At 39.3% G+C, this 18,962-nt stretch overlaps 1 protein-coding gene across 2 annotated transcripts; it reads right to left on the minus strand.

Annotated features, from left to right (window-relative positions):
• Window positions 1-1,122: 1,122 nt before the first annotated feature.
• Window positions 1,123-16,769, minus strand: LOC122823999 (holocytochrome c-type synthase). 2 transcript variants are annotated; one of them, XM_044104140.1, is made up of 8 exons: window positions 16,647-16,769; window positions 11,629-11,744; window positions 11,500-11,547; window positions 11,246-11,364; window positions 7,201-7,349; window positions 2,501-2,620; window positions 2,028-2,114; window positions 1,123-1,813 (listed from the first exon to the last, which is right to left on the minus strand). In XM_044104140.1, exons 2-8 carry the CDS (start codon window positions 11,732-11,734, stop codon window positions 1,615-1,617), a joined length of 828 nt encoding a protein of 275 aa, XP_043960075.1. In that variant the 5' UTR covers window positions 11,735-11,744; window positions 16,647-16,769; the 3' UTR covers window positions 1,123-1,614. The 2 variants fall into 2 exon arrangements, with proteins under 2 accessions (XP_043960075.1, XP_043960074.1); XM_044104139.1 differs by having other exon boundaries at window positions 11,629-11,740; window positions 16,647-16,764.
• Window positions 16,770-18,962: the final 2,193 nt, after the last annotated feature.

An 18,962-nucleotide genomic window follows, 5' to 3' on the forward strand; every position in this document is an offset into this window, starting at 1 on the left:
GGAGGGCCGGCATCCTGTATGTTTTATTCTCTCCCTGGTGGCACCAACAACCTTTTCAGCATGTCAGTGTTCTTCTTAGGCCTTCTAATAATCCATCATTTGATCCTGGTGCGATAAACCAGGGAGAGACTAAAACATGCAGGATGCCGGCCCTCAGGGACCCACTTTGAGGAGCCCTGCTTTAAAGCTTTTTGTCAACTTCCAGTCTGCAATGTTTTAACGGATATATTACAGTTTGCGTCTGTGTCTATTGGAAACGTAGCTTTCTTCTTATTCATTATTGTTCTTCTTCACTCACTGTTACTTCTTGCTTTTCAAGCTGCACCAACTTCCTTTACATTCATAGTCCCAATAAATGTCTTTTATTTATCCACGTGTATCTTGTGCGTTTCTTTTTGCTGCATGTCCGGCACGTTTGCAAAGTGATTTTTCTTTTTTGCACTTGTTACATGATTGACCATAGGCTGAGCACTTTCAGCTCGTCCTTATATCCACACCTATCACAGTCGTTTCCCTAAATGTTCCCTCTGAGTATTTTAGCAAATCAGGAATATTTAATGTTTAACATGTAAATCTTGATTGACACAATGGCTTACTACATCTACATGTCTTCATCACATTTACACAGAAGTTCTCACCTAAAACAAGCTGAACAAGTCAAGACAGCAGGCAGACAGCCTGACTAATAAACCAACAGGCTGGAGAGAGCACCATCAAGTTTGATTATCAGACTCCTGGTCCAGATGCCCTTTGCTGCTGCCCTGTTTCCTCAAGGAAAATCCAGCAGCGGATCCCATCAGGATCAGGATCTGTGTGAGGATCCTGGCTGGAGACACTAAAGCTGACCAATACCCTGCAGAGGAGGCAAACAGAGCCCCTCTCACAGCTTGATTAATCAACAGCAGAAAGGTGTTTTTGGTTTATAGAGCCAGTATCATGTATTTTCCAGGCAGAGTTGTTTTATAGCACAAACCTTCAGTTATTAAAAAACTGAAGGTTTTAGATCAAATACAAGTTGAAAGAAATGTAAATTTGCAATTTAACATCTTGAAATTGGGTCTCTGTCTCTCTAAAAACTCCCTTTGTTCATGGATGTTGTTCTGAGACAGACGGCATTCAGGAGCAGATCAGAACCAGCTTTATTGATTTGACTAAACCAGTACAACAAACAATCAGTACAGAAATGGAGCACAGTGTCAACGAGCTAGAAAACTGAACAGTTCCTCACATCAAAACCAATTAAAGAAGATAAATAAAACTGAATGGTGAAGAACTACAGGGATTTGAAACTGTTCCATATCATTTCAGAATGTTCTGTAGGACATCAGGTTATAGATATGATGATTTCTACTCAAAGTCATAACCCCAGTCCTGTGCTTTAATCCTGACCTGCGGGACAAACACTCAACTAAGATTGGATGAACAGACACACTGCATTAATTACATCAATTCCAGAGAATGAAAGTCAAACAGTGTTGTACATTACATCTGAAAATACTTAGTAATCTTACTTTTTCTCACTACACCATGTTCTTTTCAGGGCTCACAATTCTCTAGAAACATTCCTTAACAGTCTTTGCATGTTTAGATGTGACTATAATATTCACATGAATCTTAGGAGGTCCAACGCCACCAGGCCACCTTCATGCGATCCCACACAGCGTCTAAAGAGTCAAAGGCGGGACGCACATCTAGGATGGAGAACTGATAGTTTTCCCGATTCAGTTCTCCATCATAGTAGTCGATGACGTAGCGCACCTCCTTCCCACAGCGGTCAATGATCCAGTCATGGCGGTCAAACGGCAGTTCATAGCTATGAGAACACATTCAGTTAAAATCATGTAAATGCAGCAGACTGAAACACTTAGGATCTGTACAATGAATTAAGGGGGATTATTAATCATTATGGTGTCATTTATCACGACAGGAGGTTTTCATCAAACAGTCATAAATAAGTTGTACTGAATGTAGGCAAACCTAAAAAAACTAACAAAAATGAAGTTGAATCAGAGCAACGTGGCTCTTACCCCATCCAGTGGCGGACCCGGGCTCTGGGAGAGAACTCTTTGGCCTTCCCACCAAACCTCTTCAGTTTGGGCCCACATGGACACTCACTGAGAACACAAGACCAGAAACACTCTGCTCATCGTTTCAATCTGAAGATACAATTCACACTCAATAATACCTTATTGATTCCAAAGGGAAATTAAATGAAACTCAATAATTCAAAATTCTTAGCATTATTGTAGATGGTAATTGCTGCAGGAAATCTTTCCTGCCAACAGCAGTCTGTAATACAGCACATTTGCGGAAGCCTCTGACTAAAGACACTGTTTTTCCAAGAAAACCTCATGAAGAGGATGAGTAGGGTTGTCCATAATTTTCTTGATTTTATTTAAAATCCTCCCTTGCATCATCATCTCCAGAGGTTCCACAGTCACCCCAAACAGAACCAGCCTTCTACTTCAGAACTCTTTGGTACTGAATGACAGTCACTTACCCTGCATGCAGGGCTTCCCACTTAAGGATCTCCTGCCAGGCCTGCTCATTGTTCTGATTGTGGATTTTAATAATGTTGGTCATATCCTGGGGAGCGAGGTCATCATCCCGCCAGCGCCATCTACAAAGTAATATCAAATCAAAAGTCCCAAGTCATTAGGTTACCAAATACAACACAAAATTCAAACAAAAGACAGCAGCTGAAAATGAAATGCATTTGAATAAAAGTAAGATGAAAAGTGAAAAAATACCGCAAGTGCTTATTCTAGAAAGCAAAAAAGATGCATGCATGGTTTTTGCCCAGGAATGAAAACCCAAATCCCAGGAAATGTGGAAGTTCTGCAATTGTAAATAATATTATTTTTAAACTCCAAGAGATTTTTAAGGAATGCGTCAATGTTTTAGTCACAACAAAATCTGTTGTGTTAAATCTGAGAAGTCATACATGTTTATGTATGACTTCTCCCACCATGTGGAATCTCCTCCCTTGTCGAAACACTTTGAAGACAGCTGGACTTTGGCTTTCTATTCTTGCTTTAAGCAGGCATCCAGCAACTTCATTTGTGGAACATTACATTTCACTTTTAAAAATGTTCTTGTTAGGCAGACATCCAAAGTAAAAGGAAATGAATGGACAAGCTTGGACAAAACAGCAACAACAAAGTAGAGACTTGTGTTAAAAAGGGAGAGAGGAGCAAAAAAGAAACTAACATCGCAAATTCTGAGACCTCCATGTTTCACACTGAAAGGTTTTTGTAACCAACCAAGGCCCTGATCTACATAGATTCCAAATAAAGACTGGTAAATTGTGGAAAGAAAAAAAGTGCACAAAATATGCACATTTTGTGCACTTTTGACAACGATTCTACAAAGATTGAATGTGCAATTGATTAGAGGAACAGCAGTGGTACAGACTGGCCTATTTAAAGGAGGAGTAGCGTGAGCCACTGGCTCTCTACACAGAGAATGTTGGAGAGGAGAGAGGCCAGAAAAATGAACAGAAAGACATTATCCTGGTTTCATTCAAAACAAAAACTCCTCACACAACATACAGAGATTGTTGAACTTAATGTATTTAAAACATAAACAAGATTCAGCCATTGTAACTTTACATGCTAAAAAAAGCTTCGACAAAGTGAACTGGTCATTTTTCTGATCAATATTAAAAGGGTTTGGATTTGGAGATTCTTTGATTAACCAGATTAAGTTATTCTGAGTTCTTCTAAGTTATTCAAGAGCAACTTCAAAGGACTTCATCTTACAAAGATCTCCACTCCACTCAGCAGAAACTCGTCAAAACTCTCTTATAAAATGTATTCCAATTAATTCAACAGAACATAACACTTGTTCACATACTGACAATATCCTGGTACTACAGGATCCATATTCTTCAATGACAAACAATCGGAAGAATTTTCAAAAGCATCTAATTCCTCAATAAACTGGAATAAATTTGCAGTTCTCCCTTTAAATCATTTAAAATGGGAGACAATCCAAACCATCCCCATCCCTCTGAGCTGAAGTCATATTACATATTCTGAGATTAAATAACCTCCTAGGTTGTCAGAACTGTTTAATCTTAATTTCATACCTCTTCAACAATCAATACAACACAATTTGAAACAATGGTTAAACTGACCACTTGACCTGCTGGCAGAATAGCAACTATTAAAATGAAAATACTTCCTCAAATTAATTATTTTCTGTTACCCATCCAACCCAGTAAAGAATGGTTTATAGGCCTGTCACGATAGCAAATTTTGTTGAGCGATTAATTGTCTCAAAAACTATTGCGATAAACAATAATATTGTTTGAAGACCTTTTTACACTGATTTAATGGAAATGACATAATAATGCATGTGATTTCCTACCAAAGATAGATACACTTTATTTTCAAAAGAACACTTAATACTGGAACTGAAGTGTAAATAAATACTGGATTCAACCAAAAGAGTGCAGATTATGAAGTCTGTATCCCATATTGCCCTTCAGTAATTATTAGACGTAAATAGAGAAGATGGAACATCGACTACCTGATGCAATAGTTCACACTACACTTAGTTCACACCTACATTTTACCCTTATGACAATCGTAGAACGTTGATGTTCTAGGATTGTCGCTTGTGATTTTGTAACCGATCATCCTGTAGTGTGTGGTGTTTTATGGTAGATCGTTGTGGCCCCGATCTAAATCAGGGGTTTTCCCCACTGGGAGCTTAACGCAGCCTGTTGAATGTAACAGGCAGCCAATCAGAAAGCGCAGATTCTCCTCCGTGCTTTCTGAGGGGAAATTACAGAGGGGAATCCCAAACAGCAACCCGAAGTCCAGCAAACATTGGAGATGATATGTGGAAACAACATTAATGTTTATAAAACATTTTGTGCAAAGAATACAGAAATGACGAGGGGAGGAGTTGGAGTGAAATTGCTACACAGTTGATGAACCCGGTAACGTTTCAGCTGTTCTTTGTTAACGTGACATAAATAGGTTCTAATGATTTTCATTCAGTCAGGACGTTACACTGACACTAGAGCCACATGCACTGCAGGTAGATTGTAGTAAAGCATTGATTAATGCCTGGTTTTAAAATGAGTTATCTGGACTTGTAACCATTATTTTGTGCCCATTGTTGGACACCACACTGCACGATGGAACCCGATGGAACCGTTATATCTAGGATTTCTGTCGGCTAATGTGTGATCTCTCAGGGTTTGAAAATGAGCCGACAATCGGCCGACAGCTCTAAGATGGTGTAGTGTGAACTGGACATTACACTGAGGAAATGAGGAAGGGAGGGTCAGTGGAGAGCAGCGGAGTTGAGCCTTTTTTCATTTAGTGTCATCAACAGAAAGCGAAAAAGAGATGATAATGCTGATAATTAAAATGATGTTGATAGTTTTAATTTATCGTACGATTGATTGATTTATTGTTCATTGTGACAGGCCTAGTAGTTTACATCTTTAGATATTAGAATCACCTAATTTTATTGGAAAAATAAGCCACCAAGAATAAACTTCACAAAAATCTAAACAATGTGGAAGGTTAAATGCATCAAATTATTATGCAGCCAATCAGCTGAAGTACATAATTATGTGGAACCAAAATCAGCAGTAAATGGCTTAAATGAAACTGAACAATCATTTTATGGGACAACTACCAGATTGGTGGAAATTTAATAAAATTACTAATATACACACCACTTTGGAACAACCTCACAATAAATAAAAACTCCTATTTTGTAGCTTATGGGTCTTTAAAGGCATTACACATTTTGAACACATAATTGGCTACAATAAACTCCTTCATTTTCATAATTAATTAAACAATATAAACTTGATGATACTCAATTCGTAGAATATCTTCTCATAAAATCTCTTATACAAAGTGAATATGACCTGGCACCACTCATTATAGAACCTAATTCACAAATTACTGGACTATTTAATATTACATCTTGTGCAGAAATTGTTTATAAAATATCCCTGATACATATTTTCATGCTTTCTGGTCATGCAAACCTGTTGAATAACTTTGGACACAAGTAACTTTTATTAATTTAATAGACTACACCATGTATTTTGTACTTTGATGTAAAATTAATTTCTATCATCAATGAAAGAAAAAAAAAGGTCATGTTTGGCATTACAACATAGTAATACTAATTTAAATGAATTGTATTATTATTATTGGCACACTTGGTTCAGTCATGGTGTTTTTTAATAATTGTATTATTGTATTAATATACCTTTTCTGTGCTCCTGCAGAGCATCAAACTGTGAGTGTCCTGGACACAGTGATGTAATCATTCTGTAGTTCTGCAGCTCAAAATCAGCAATGCAGGAAGACATTTCTAAAACATTTTACAAGCTGTGACATGTCATTTATTGTAAATATACCTCCTACTGTGCTACAGTTTACACCTACTTTTCAAAAGTGTTAAATATAAAAGCAACAACAGGTCCAGCAGTCTGGTTCAGGTTTAGGACATTGTACTGGGGGAGGTAAGTCATTACATTTGCATGTTCTCCTCCCATGATTTGTTACTTTCTGATGATCAGTATACATTTTGCATATTCATGAAGGGAGACAGGTTATTGCGCCTGTGATTTTCATTTTGCTATGAGTTGTATATTTTTTGTCTTTTTGTATATTGATTTGTTTCTTTACACAAACCTTTAATAGATCAGGCCTGTAGTGTTTTCCAGACAATCGTCTGACCAGAGCACCATCTTCAACATTTGCTGCGTCTCCCACAAGTTTTTGTTACCTTTATTTGAACAATAGTTTATTTTCAGCAACACTTTTCTGCTTAGCACTCTTCTATTGAGGCCAGATTCATGTAGCTCATAACTGGAAGGTGTCCTGAATGGAAAGAAACTGATGATGCCTACTAAGGAATAATTATCTTTGTATGCCTCCGGCAGTATATGAAATCAATGTTTGATCTTGAGAGAAAATGTCACTACACCACACATTTACTTCTGGCTCTGCAGCTACTTACACACAATCACATCTGGTTCCACCATCCACTCTGCAAAAAGCTGAGTAAGATCCTAGTACAAATAATATACTCATATTATTGATCATAGTCAACTAATTAACTCCATCCATAGATGAGTCTCTGGAAAAAAACAACTTTGCCAAAACAATGTAGAAAACAAGATCTTAATGAAAAGCGTCATGTACAGCTGGGACTAACCCCTTCCGCAGCATGGCGTTCCAGAACATCTGCTCTGATGGGTAGACCCAGTTCTTTTCTGCGCCGTGGCGTGGAATCTTTGACTCCTCTCTGGAGACGGACAGTTTAAAAGGCTGATCTGGAGCTGGCGTTTGGTTTGGAGGAGGCATCTGTACAGAGATGAACACGTTGAACCACTTCATAACATATTTACAGTCAAAACTCAGTGGCCAACTGAGAAACATTAAAACAGAATGCTTGCAGAATAACCCAACAATGGAAGGTAAAAAAGACAAAAACAAAAAAAAAACCCTACAAAAGTAGACATTGACATTTTTTGGGATTGGCAGAGTATCTCTGATGTTATGTTGAATGATGAACATAATCTGGATCTGAATAGTAACAGAATCAGAGACAGTTTAGAAATGTACAATAATCAAAGCTACAAGCAGCATCAAGCACCTGCTGGAGATCTGAACTGCTGTGTGGAGACCACAGACCGTTAGTGGGCCTGCCACACATTTCACACATGTAGGCACTAGAAGGCAAGTCTTGAAAATTAATTAGTCATGTTCAATTCAGCTCTGGTGTAAAGTCACAACAATTTGGCTGAAATGACTTTCCTGGTGGAAGTTAGTTACAAATATATGTAATTTTGGTGCAATATTGAAATCACTCATGTTCAAAAGGGCTTTAGAGGCACTATTTGCAAATGGTGAGATTCTGAAACTCACCACATATGTAGGATTGAACAAAAATTGGACAGTTCACAGTGGGATTCAACATAATCATGCTCATATACGGCTTCAAGTTTATGAGCGAGCGAGTAAAAGAAGATCCAATGTTTGTTTCAAAATGGCCAGCTTTCTCTGGGGTCTGGACTACGGGTCCTACAGACTTCATTGTAGGTTTAAGTTACATTTATTATCATATTCAACAAAATTAAAATAGGCTGCTGAGGCTTCTTTGTCAGATTAAAAGTATCTTTTAAAAATAACCTTTAAATGGGTATTGAACAGTTTTACTTATGCTTCTCTATTAAAAATATTTTATTGGCCTGATGTAATATTCTAATCCCAGCTGTCGCTTTTTATTTGCTGCAAGGGGAAAAGCAAACAGAAATAAATGTTTGAAAACATCAGTCATGTAATTACTCTATAAAATGTGTTTGAGTTGGTTTGCTAAAATAAATGGCTTTTTCAACAATATTCCATCCATCCATTTTCTAACTCCCTTGTCCCTAATGGGGTCAGGAGGGTTGCTGGTTCCAATCTCCAGCTACGTTCCGGGTGAGAGGCGGGGTCACCCTGGACAGGTCACCAGTCTGTCGCAGGGCAACACAAAGACGTACAAGACACACAACCATTCACACACACACTCACACCTAGGGAGAATTTAGAGAGACCAATTAACCTGACAGTCATGTTTTTGGATTGTGGGAGGAAGCCGGAGAACCCGGAGAGAACCCACCATGCACAGGGAGAACATGCAAACTCAATGCAGAAAGACCCCGGGCCGGGAATCGAACCCAGGACCTTCTTGCTGCAAGGCAACAGCTCTATCAACTGCACCACTGTGCAGCCCTGTCTTCCTTACATTTCTTGACTTTTTTGGCACAGAGTTATTATGAAAAAATGGAAATCTCCCCAACCTCCATTGGCATTAAGATACACTGTAATTAATTTAACTTGAAAAAGTTTATTTTACTTTAGGATGGTAAAACCCTTTGTTAACAACTCTCAGAAAGATCAACTTTCCTGATATTCCCAACTGAAAATGTGTTACAAACAACGCTGGTGATTGTTATGTTTATTATTAATCCTTTTTCTTTTCTGTTGAATTTGATAAATCTGATATATTCACAGGATGTATCCTCTGGCACCTTGCCTTTTTATTACTTCTTCTTTTTGTTTGTCCTTGTTGTTGTCATGTGTGTATTTGTTTGTGTGTGGGCAGAGGGAGAGATATACATACTTAGATTTAGACACAGTTCTAATGTTCTGATTCATCTGTTTCTGTCTGTTACCACATTATGGTCACTTTGACTTTCCTTTCATGTGTCTTTTGGTTGCAAGCTAGTGGTTCACTGACAACTATGTATATCAGTATCTTGCTGCAAGGCCTCTGTGCAGCCCAACAAAATCCTTCCAAACAGAGTCCTGGACCGGTCATGGATGGTGGCTCTTGGGATCCTCTGGGTCAGAGCCGTAATGCACTCCCACGGCATGTTGACGACGTCCATCTGCCCCCGACTCGGTTGTGGCACTCTGGAGTCGGTGAGGCACCTGCTGTGGGGGTGCAGCGCTGCTGTGGATCTGTGGGCGAAGGCCGGCTCCTTGGAATTGCCACACTTGCCAGCAAGGGAGGTCGTCGACGCGCAGGTAGTGCTGTACGGGGTGAGCCACCGGGCAATTCCGAAAAAGGATTTTGCGGAGATGTGGCTCACCCTACCCACCATCAAAGACGCCATATGGACCTCCAGAAACTTGCTGGTGAGCAGGCGCAGGCAGATGCCCCCTGTGGCTGTGATCCAGATGTCTGCAGCAAGAAGGGAAACATCGAGGGCTTCAGGAGGCGCGCCCAGGACACAGCCACCAAGAAGAATTGCCTGCGGCTCTGTGGACACAGGAGCCGGTGCTCCCCCAACAGAGGTCCAAGCAGCGGCGGCCCGGCTCTCCGGGTGAGGCAGGAGGGAAGGAGCTTCGGGGAGGTTTGGAAGAACGGGATGGCTTCAGACTTTGTAAGGAGTCACCCGGTCCTGCTCAACTTTTAACATCCAGAGACTTTTGTGTTTTATATCCTTGTTCTTAACTTCTTTTAGTTTAAAGTAATCGATGAATTGTATTTAGTAAACGAAAAGTAAAATTTCTGTATAACTGTATAATCCCATGTTTTTAAAATGTACAAAGTAACAATAAAAATTTTCGAAAGAAAAAACTGTGCAGCCCAACAATATTCCAAAGTACAGTGAAACCTCACTGTAACGCGGTTCACCTTCCACAGCCTCACTGATTGTTTTTGTGCAGTTTTTCCCTTCAAGTTTTGCTTGAGTAGCTGTTAATAGATTATGTTCATTTTAGTGCAGATCATGTGATAGACAGGGTGTTCCCACACTATTATCCCACTTGTCCATCTGGCAATTATCAGATTGCCAGATGGACAAGCGTAAATCGTCACTCCAGAGAATGAGCCTCTTCTGCTCTAGAGTCCAGTAACAGCAGGTTTACACCTCTGATGCATCTGATGCACTGCAATGCACTTGGTGATGTATGGCTTGGATGCAGCTGCTCCATCATGGAAAACCATTCCATGAAGCTCTCTGTGCAATGTTGAGCTAATTTGAAGGCCACATGATGTTTGAAGGTCTGTAGTGATTGACTGCAGAAAGTTGGTGACCTCTTTGCACTATGCGCTTCAGCATCAGCTGATCGTCAGTTTCCTACCACTTCTTGGCTGAGTTGCTATCGTTCCCAAACACTTCCATGTTCTTATAATACAGCTGACTGGAATATTTAGAAGGGAGGAAATTCCACAACTGGATTTGTTGCACAGTTCGTCCTATCACAGTTCCACACTGGAATTCACTGAGATCCTGAGAGCGACTCATTCTTTGTCCTATACAGTGTAGGTACCATCTTTGACGAAGATGATTTTTATTACTTAATTTTCATCCAATTTCTATTTATCATAGCTTTTGTCTGTTTCAAATTATTTTAGTGATCATCATGGACCTTTGGTCATTGACATGAACAACTTTGTTCATGTATGTATATATGTGGACACGAGAGATTAAGAGCAACTCATTCATTCCAAATAATTTCTATCTATTGTGCTTTGCTTCAGTGAAGAGGATGTTCATCACAGTAGCCATGTCAGAGTGGGTTTACCACATAGTGAAATGTGCCAACAGGAATCCCAGTTTGAATCCTAGAACCCATTTTTGTTCACTTGATTTCCAGTTTAGCAAAGGAGCAAATTTAAATCAAAAGGCCAAAACCTTCACTTAGATTTTTTCACAAAATACTTTTCAAACATCCTGCTGCCTGTACACTGTTCATATAGGTACCATATTCGCTGGGTCAATGTCACTATTCTTGGGTTCTGCAGCTCTCATGGGACACTCCACAAACTCATAGGCTCGGTCCTGATGGGCTGGACCTGCCTCTGCACCTTTTATCGGGACCTCTGAAAGAGAAGATGTTGTCAAAGATGAGAAAGTTTGAAAGATAAGGACCATTGCACACACATTTTAGCTAAATGCAGTAACCAAAATAACTAAAGCAATGTGTTCAGACCTTACAATTAAACTAGTTACGGTACCTTTGATAGGCTGAGCTTGATGCATGGGACATCCTGAAGGTGGTGATGCTAAGAAAGTAAAATTCAATTAACATTATAAACAAAATGTCATTGATTAGATGTGGCAAGCTATATTAAAATATGTGGAACCTTTGGTAGACTGGACTTGGTGCATAGGACAGCCTTGAGGAGGAATTGCCTCTATGGCGTCTGCTCGAACAGTCAGCGCACCATCAGAAGACACACCCGATCCCATCTTGACCTATCTCATGATGAAAAACACAAAACCACCATAAAACCACCACAAAACCACCACAAAACCACCATAAACAAGGGTCTCCAATCTTATCTGATCTGAACTACTTTCTCATGTAAAGGTAGCTCAGATAAAATAAAGAGCTTCTCATGCTTAGCTAATTTATAAATAACCAATTTCTAAAACTAAAAGTAAACATTTATTTTAATACATAGAAACATGCTTACACAGAGCAGATATGGTGTATAAGAATGTACATTCACAATCATCTGAGTGCTGCTTGTTGTAATTTTAAAGGCTGCAAATAACAATGAAGACAACATGCACAAATAAAGGAACAGCACAGGTATTCTGAACTACTGAAGAACATTTCAAAGGAAGATAATCAAATAAAATTGATGCTGCGTATTTAAATTACCTAAACCTCTTTAATTCACATTTTGTCAAAGCAAACAAATGTCTGAGCTCCTGAATCTACCATCTTTGTGTCATTTTCCTGAGATATTTTGCAGCTTCTGCAGAATATCAATGTGAAGACTGGTACCACATACGTTACCAGCACTGTATGCTGACTGGTACTGCATACATTTAACAAGCGACATCATGGTTCAGCCTATTCTAGTTCCCACAGGTTTTGACATTTATATATATATATATATATATATATATATATATATATATATATATATAGTCTGGTCTCGCAACTCTGCCTAAATAATGTCAAGTAAAAAGTGAAACATTCCTTCCAAGTCAAATGCAGGTTACAGTTACTAAATCAAAACTGCGCAATTGTTTTGTGATAGTTCTGATGGGTTGGTTTGGACCGAGCTGAGTAATTCTGCAGAACACAGAGAGGAGGCAGAAGAGGTTGATTTTTTTTTCACAGATTATATGTCTCATCTTAGGACAGCTAAAGTTTTAAAACATATGTAAAAACCGGTTTTTAAATTACATGCAGCCTTAAGGAGTCGTTTGATTAATGGATCTCAAACGGTGCTACATCTGCAAAATATTACAAAATATTACAGTGTTCAGCCAGAGCAGAACCAGGATCTCACACCACTGGCTTGATGACAAATTATTTTCTGGGTTATTTGCTTAGCTTTCTGACAGTCATGCTCATTCGGATGGATGTTGAAAATGATGCTCTGCTTTACTTGTTGTCTGACCGCAGTGGATTTCTTTTTTCTGCAGGGAGCCTCGATATAGCCATATATTGTTTTTTTAAATGTCATATTAAATTCATTGTGTTGATGCATTTTGACGTGCTTCACCCCCGAGGAAATTATCCGTCACTACACACAACCTTCCCCGTTCACTCTGAGCGTTGAGGTTCCTCACCACATTGCTTAGCATTTATTGCCGTGTGATGAGCTGCACAGGCAGGCTTTGATTTTGATTATTGGCAACACGAGAGTGATCGACGATCACCAATCAGACACTTTTTTGTGGAATTTGGCCAATAATGATCGGTGGCCAGTCAATCAGCACACCTCTAGTAAGAATGAGGTTTTCCCCTAGAAAACTTGCTAAGCCCAGTGGTCAGGGAACTGAGGCGGTGCACTGGTGGTCCACCATATTTTTGTATTAAAAGATGTTAAGTTGACAGAAAATGTAAAAATATTACAGGGTAATTATATGTTCCATGAAAATATCACCAGTGAAAAGCTATTCAAACTCACAACTAGTCTTAAAAACAACAAATCAAAAAATACAATTAAAATGAATATCAATTATTTGCACTTCTGTTTTATCCAAATTAAGTCAGCAGCTCCAGGGCTGCATAAATGCTAATATTTAAACACATATACATAAATGTATCATTGGTTTACTGGGATTATCAATGCTGCTGAATTTGATTCACTGGTTTCAGCATGCATAAAATCTGATTTTAAATTGTTTAACATTTAAATGTAAGATTTTTAAGGAGCTGGTAAGTTTATTTAGTAAAAGTTCAAATAATATTTACAATTAGATTACTTTGTTAAAATTAGCTACAATCTGATGCTGTGAGTTTAATCTTTGAGTTTGATCTCTGTTTGCCCACAAATACAAATTAGTAAACTGCAATTGTAACTGATTTCTTTTTATGTTGGCCAGTTAAACTACTCTCTCTACCAGATTAAGTCTAACACAGAAGCTGTTAGAGGTGCTGAGGTTTTCAGCAGCAAGAGGGGCCCGTAAGTCAGATTCTGCTCAAGGCCCCATACAGCCTTAGACCGGCCCTGCATGGTGATTTAAATTCGCTGCACTGCGCAGAGATGTGCAACAAAATGCTGCTAGTGTGGCTTCAGTAGCTCTTCCATTTTGTGTCAGTTGAGTTTTTAATAAGTGTCACAGAAACTGTTTTGGTTGCTCAACTTTAAGGGACGAGTTTTTCAGATCGCCGCGCCACCAGGCGCCTTAACTCTGGCTGACTAAGTAGACAAAGCATTTGATATGATTTGATGCTACATGTAACCGGAAAAAATAATGATAGAAATAATAATAAAATAATACAAAACCAGCGTGATGTGTGACTACTCCTCACCGGGCTGAACCTGCATGACCAGGTTCAGCCCGGTGAACCTGGTCATGCAGCGCTGGTTAGCTAACCACAGACGCTCCGGCCAACCAGGACCACAGACATAAACTTTACAGGGAAGACAGAGCCGGGCTCTGGGCAGCGTGTTGACATGGAAAAGCCGCACATCATCCTTTGTTCACAGACATAAATCATTCTCACCACTTGCTCAACGCACCTCTGAAAGCGCCACTATAAGTTATTCCTGCAGTTCACATAGAGCTGCGCAACCAGAGCAAAAGCAGTGGGATTTAAACTCCTACCTTGATGTGGAGTTTTCTAAAGAAACATAATTCCTCTCTTGGCTTCATGCAAATATCCATACAAGTCAGCCTGTGTCCACTTTGAATGACAGGAGGCGCACGATCTGTGCTGAGATCAAGCAGCAGCAGCGCAGGTTTCAACGCGCAGAGCCACCAGCTGTGTGATTGGCCCGCTCCCCTGGCTTTAAATGCATAAACTATAAACATATCTTTTAGGAATAATTTTGCTCCGCCAGTGAAATGCTCATAGCAAAAGAGATGATTCAATATGCCTTTAACTTAAAGGCTTAGTTTTTTTTAAGGGATGTTGTGAACAGCCCTTGTTTTGTTCACGTAATGTGGCCCAATATTTATGTTTAGTCATGATGTTTTTCTTTTTGATTTAATTGTGTAAATATTGCTGGTAGTTTGGTGGCATTCATCTGTTCGAAGCAGGCATCTTTTCCCGCACAATTTGTGGAAAATACAACTGATATACTCTGCATCAAAATTTCTGGGCAAAATCGACATGCTCATGCAGAGCATGAAGACAGTATGATACAATAAAGTGAATGTACACTGGAATTATTTGTATCCTGCAGCTCAAAATCGGCATTAGAAGAGGAAACCTGTAATCCAGTTTTTATTTAGTATACTTTAAATGTTTCAAATATCTGACAAGCAATGACTTTTGTCATTGTATCTATGCCTCCTGTTGCCACAATGACTTCACATTTTTTGCATGCCAGCTTACACCTACTTTTTAAAAGTGTGAAATATAGACGCAAAAACAGCATCCACCAATCTGGTTCAGATGTAGTAAATTACATTGCGGTCAATACATTTGAATATTTGTCTTCAAGTACTTCCACTTGCCCTGCTCCATAAAGTGAATTCTGAAGATTTGGAGTACAGCAGCCTTTGAGGATTTGGGTCCCTTCAAAGACTCATAAACCCCTTCATTCTTCTTCTTCTTCTTGTTTATTGGACATTGGCAAGCAACTAATGATGCATTACCACCACCCAGGAAGGTGGACCAAATATTGCCCAGAAAAAAAAATAAAATAATGAGTTCTAGTTATTTCAAACAAATAACTGCTCTATACATATACATATATACATATATATATATATATAGACAGAGAGAGAGAAAGAGAGTATGAAGTATAATGGTGTTTGTTTCCTTGCAGTCTCTTCCAAGTCCACATAACGACAAACTACAATTGTAATGTTCTGGAATGTGTATTCTGGCTGTGCTCAATCCATCATCTGTAGTTGATTTGTCATGACTTGCTGTGTGGAGCAGCCAATCAGACGTCAGGGTCTGTGGACCAGCCACATACAAGTCCCACTGAGTTTGACAGTTAAAATGAAATTATTTTATGACACCTGTGCGAGCGTTGTCATAACATTATAACGGTCACAAATACACAGTAAAATTAAGTATATTACTTAATAGTACATAAAGAATTTCAAAATTGTAGCCCACCATTTATATGCACAAGTTCTAAACGCCAACAGCCACTGTAGAATCATTTAAAATTGAGACGCAGAAAAGTTTTGTAGCAGGTTGTTGGACATTGTAGACGGTCCCTAAGAACTGGTCTGCACATAGAGATCATCCTTATTTGAAGGAGGATAATGTGGCTTTATTAAAGAAATCATACTGTTCAACGTGCCGCGGTTACAGAGATGCCCTTTCTTTGTTTAAACACCAGTTCGTTTGAGACATATTGAGAGAGGAAGGGCAAATTGAGCGACTTTACTACATCCATCTGGGTAAAATAGCATAGCACTACTTCCGAGCTCTAAATCTCTGTTGATTCTTTTTTAAAAGCCTTTAGTCAGAACGAACAGCATAAACGTCATGACCCCAGACTCGTTTTCGCCGTCTAACGAGTTACTGAAGCATGACTACAAGCACGTCCATTTAACGCTAGCTAAGCTGCTAGCAGCTATGTTAACGTTAGGTAAAGTGAAAATAAACTTACAAAATAATAAACAGATCGCAGTGGGAAAGTTTTCAGTAAAATCCCTTCCTGCGGTTTGACTCTGACCAGATAATGTTGAGAGATATTAATAACAAACAGTTAAAGTAAAGACTAACCTGTGCAAATGATTACTTCTTCCCTCCAATGTCACCGTGGGACAGTGGTCGACTTGTGCAACTACGAACGTAAGTTCTTTGCATCATCACGCAAAAAGCTGACGAAGTGTGGAAGGGTATGGCAGGCAGTTTTAATATAAATTCGGTTTTATCTAACTGTCCACATTACATTCTAATATCTAAAATTCCTTTTGACTTGGCAAAACTACATTATACCTATCCACAATGGAAATTTAAGATATCTGCTTTTACATTCTGACTAGTAAGAATGATAATTCAAGATATATTCAATTGCATTTGGACGAGCCTAAATTCCTTTCCACATCTAACGACGTTGCCTGATCTGTCATTTGACGTAATACATAACTGCAATTACGATTTAAAATCATCATCATAACCCTAACCCTCTCGAACGTAATTATAACTAGTCAAAATTATTTTTTCAGATATCTGAATTAATTACAAATGAGACCAAACAAAATATAAACATTTTTTTCTACTCATTTTTAATGAGCTCTAGATCTATAACATTTCAAAATTATTTCTCCCAAATATCTGTGATAGTTAGCACTTATCCTTTGCATAAATAATTAATCCCACCTCACAGGTGTAGCATATCAAGATGCTGATTAGACAGCATGGTTATTACACAGGTGAGCTGTAGGCTGGCTGGCCACAATAAGACACTGAAATGTGCTGTTTGCTTTATTTGGAAGGGTCTAACAAGATTATAAATGGAACCCTTTTGTTTTTGCTCCCATTTTTATTAGCTGAACTCAACAATCTAAAATATTTTTCTATATAAACAAATAATTTCTCTCAAATATTGTTTACAAATCTGTCTAAATCTGATAGTGAGCACTTCTTTAGATAGTCCATCCCACCTCACAAGTCTGGCATATACAGATACTAATTAGGTAGCATAATTATTCCACAGGTCGGCCGGCTACAACAAAAGCCTCTGAAATGTGCTTTCAGAGTGGCCAGTATGATGACAACTTGCCTGACACAGTGCAACATCCGTCGGATAGAGTTGATCAGGTTGTTGATTGTGGAATCTAGGTCCACTCCTCTTTCATGGCTCACATGTCCAGTGAGAAAGCTGGCCATGCAAGAACTGGGACATTCTCAGCTTCCAGAAATTTTGTGCAGATTCTTACAAGATGGGGCAACATGAGGAGATAATCGTGGATGAATGGCACAACAACGGGCCTCAGGAACTCTTCATGGTATCTCTGTACCTTCAAATGCCATCAATTACACAGGTGAGCTGTACTTGTGTTTGATGTCCATGACATACACCGTCCCGTACCATGACCCCGCCACCACGAGCCACTTCATCCATGGGCCACTCAATCCACAAAGTTGACATCAGCAAGCGCTTGATCCACCCCCAACCACACACACTGTCTGCTGTCTGTCCTGGGCTGGTTACACATAGCACTTCTCCTGTGCATACACATGGCCTGCAATTGTGAGGCTGGGTGACTGTCAAAGTCTTTGAAACGCTTTAGGAGAAGGTTTATGGTAATGATGTGTCTTCTCTGCAGAGGTTTTGGAGAACGTGTCTAGTCTCCCGGAGGATTTTTATGAAGGGCATATTGAGGCTTGTGTTGATGGAACAGGTTGTGACGTTTGAAGCCTGGCAAGCGGGGCGTACCACGTAACTGATTTAGGAAGTGTCCCAGTTTGCCTGCAGATCAAAATAAATGTTTCATCCGCCACATTTTCTTGTTTTAGGATTTTATTGCATGTGCAAGTCATTGCATGAACCCAATTTTTCCTTGTCTGGCAACATTTTGATTTCTCCAAATGGTTTCTCACAGTAATAAACCATTGCTTCTAAACATATATATATATATATATATATATATATATATATATATATATATATATATATATATATATCCATCCATCCATTTTCTGTTCACCCTTCGTCCCTAATGGGGTCAGGAGGGTTGCTGGTTCCTCTCCAGGTGCGTTCCGGGCGAGAGGCGGGGTCACCCTGGACAGGTCACCAGTCTGTCACAGGGCAACACAGAGACACACAACCATTCACACACACACTCACACCTAGGGAGAATTTAGAAAGACCAATTAACCTGACCGTCATGTTTTTGGACTGTGGGAGGAAGCCCGGAGAACCTGGAGAGAACCCACCATGCACAGGGAGAACATGCAAACTCCATGCAGAAAGACCCCGGGCCGGGAATCGAACACAGGACCTTCTTGCTGCAAGGCAACAGCTCTACCAACTGCACCACTGTGCAGCCCTATATATATAAACATCTAAAAAAAAACAACAAAAAAAACACT

Source organism: Gambusia affinis, linkage group LG21, assembly GCF_019740435.1.
Source record: "Gambusia affinis linkage group LG21, SWU_Gaff_1.0, whole genome shotgun sequence".
NCBI classification, from domain to species: Eukaryota; Metazoa; Chordata; class Actinopteri; order Cyprinodontiformes; family Poeciliidae; genus Gambusia; species Gambusia affinis.

What these genes read in the sequence shown, in the direction of transcription:
- LOC122823999 (XM_044104140.1), bottom strand. Translation starts at nt 11,734, where the DNA reads ATGGGATCGGGTGTGTCTTCTGATGGTGCGCTGACTGTTCGAGCAGAC. An exon ending in AACGCCATGCTGCGGAAGGG is followed by an intron (nt 2,621 to 7,200) that starts GTTAGTCCCAGC and finishes ATTACTTTGTAG; the next exon opens with ATGGCGCTGGCGGGATGATG. An exon ending in TGGGAAGCCCTGCATGCAGG is followed by an intron (nt 2,115 to 2,500) that starts GTAAGTGACTGT and finishes TTGTGTTCTCAG; the next exon opens with TGAGTGTCCATGTGGGCCCA.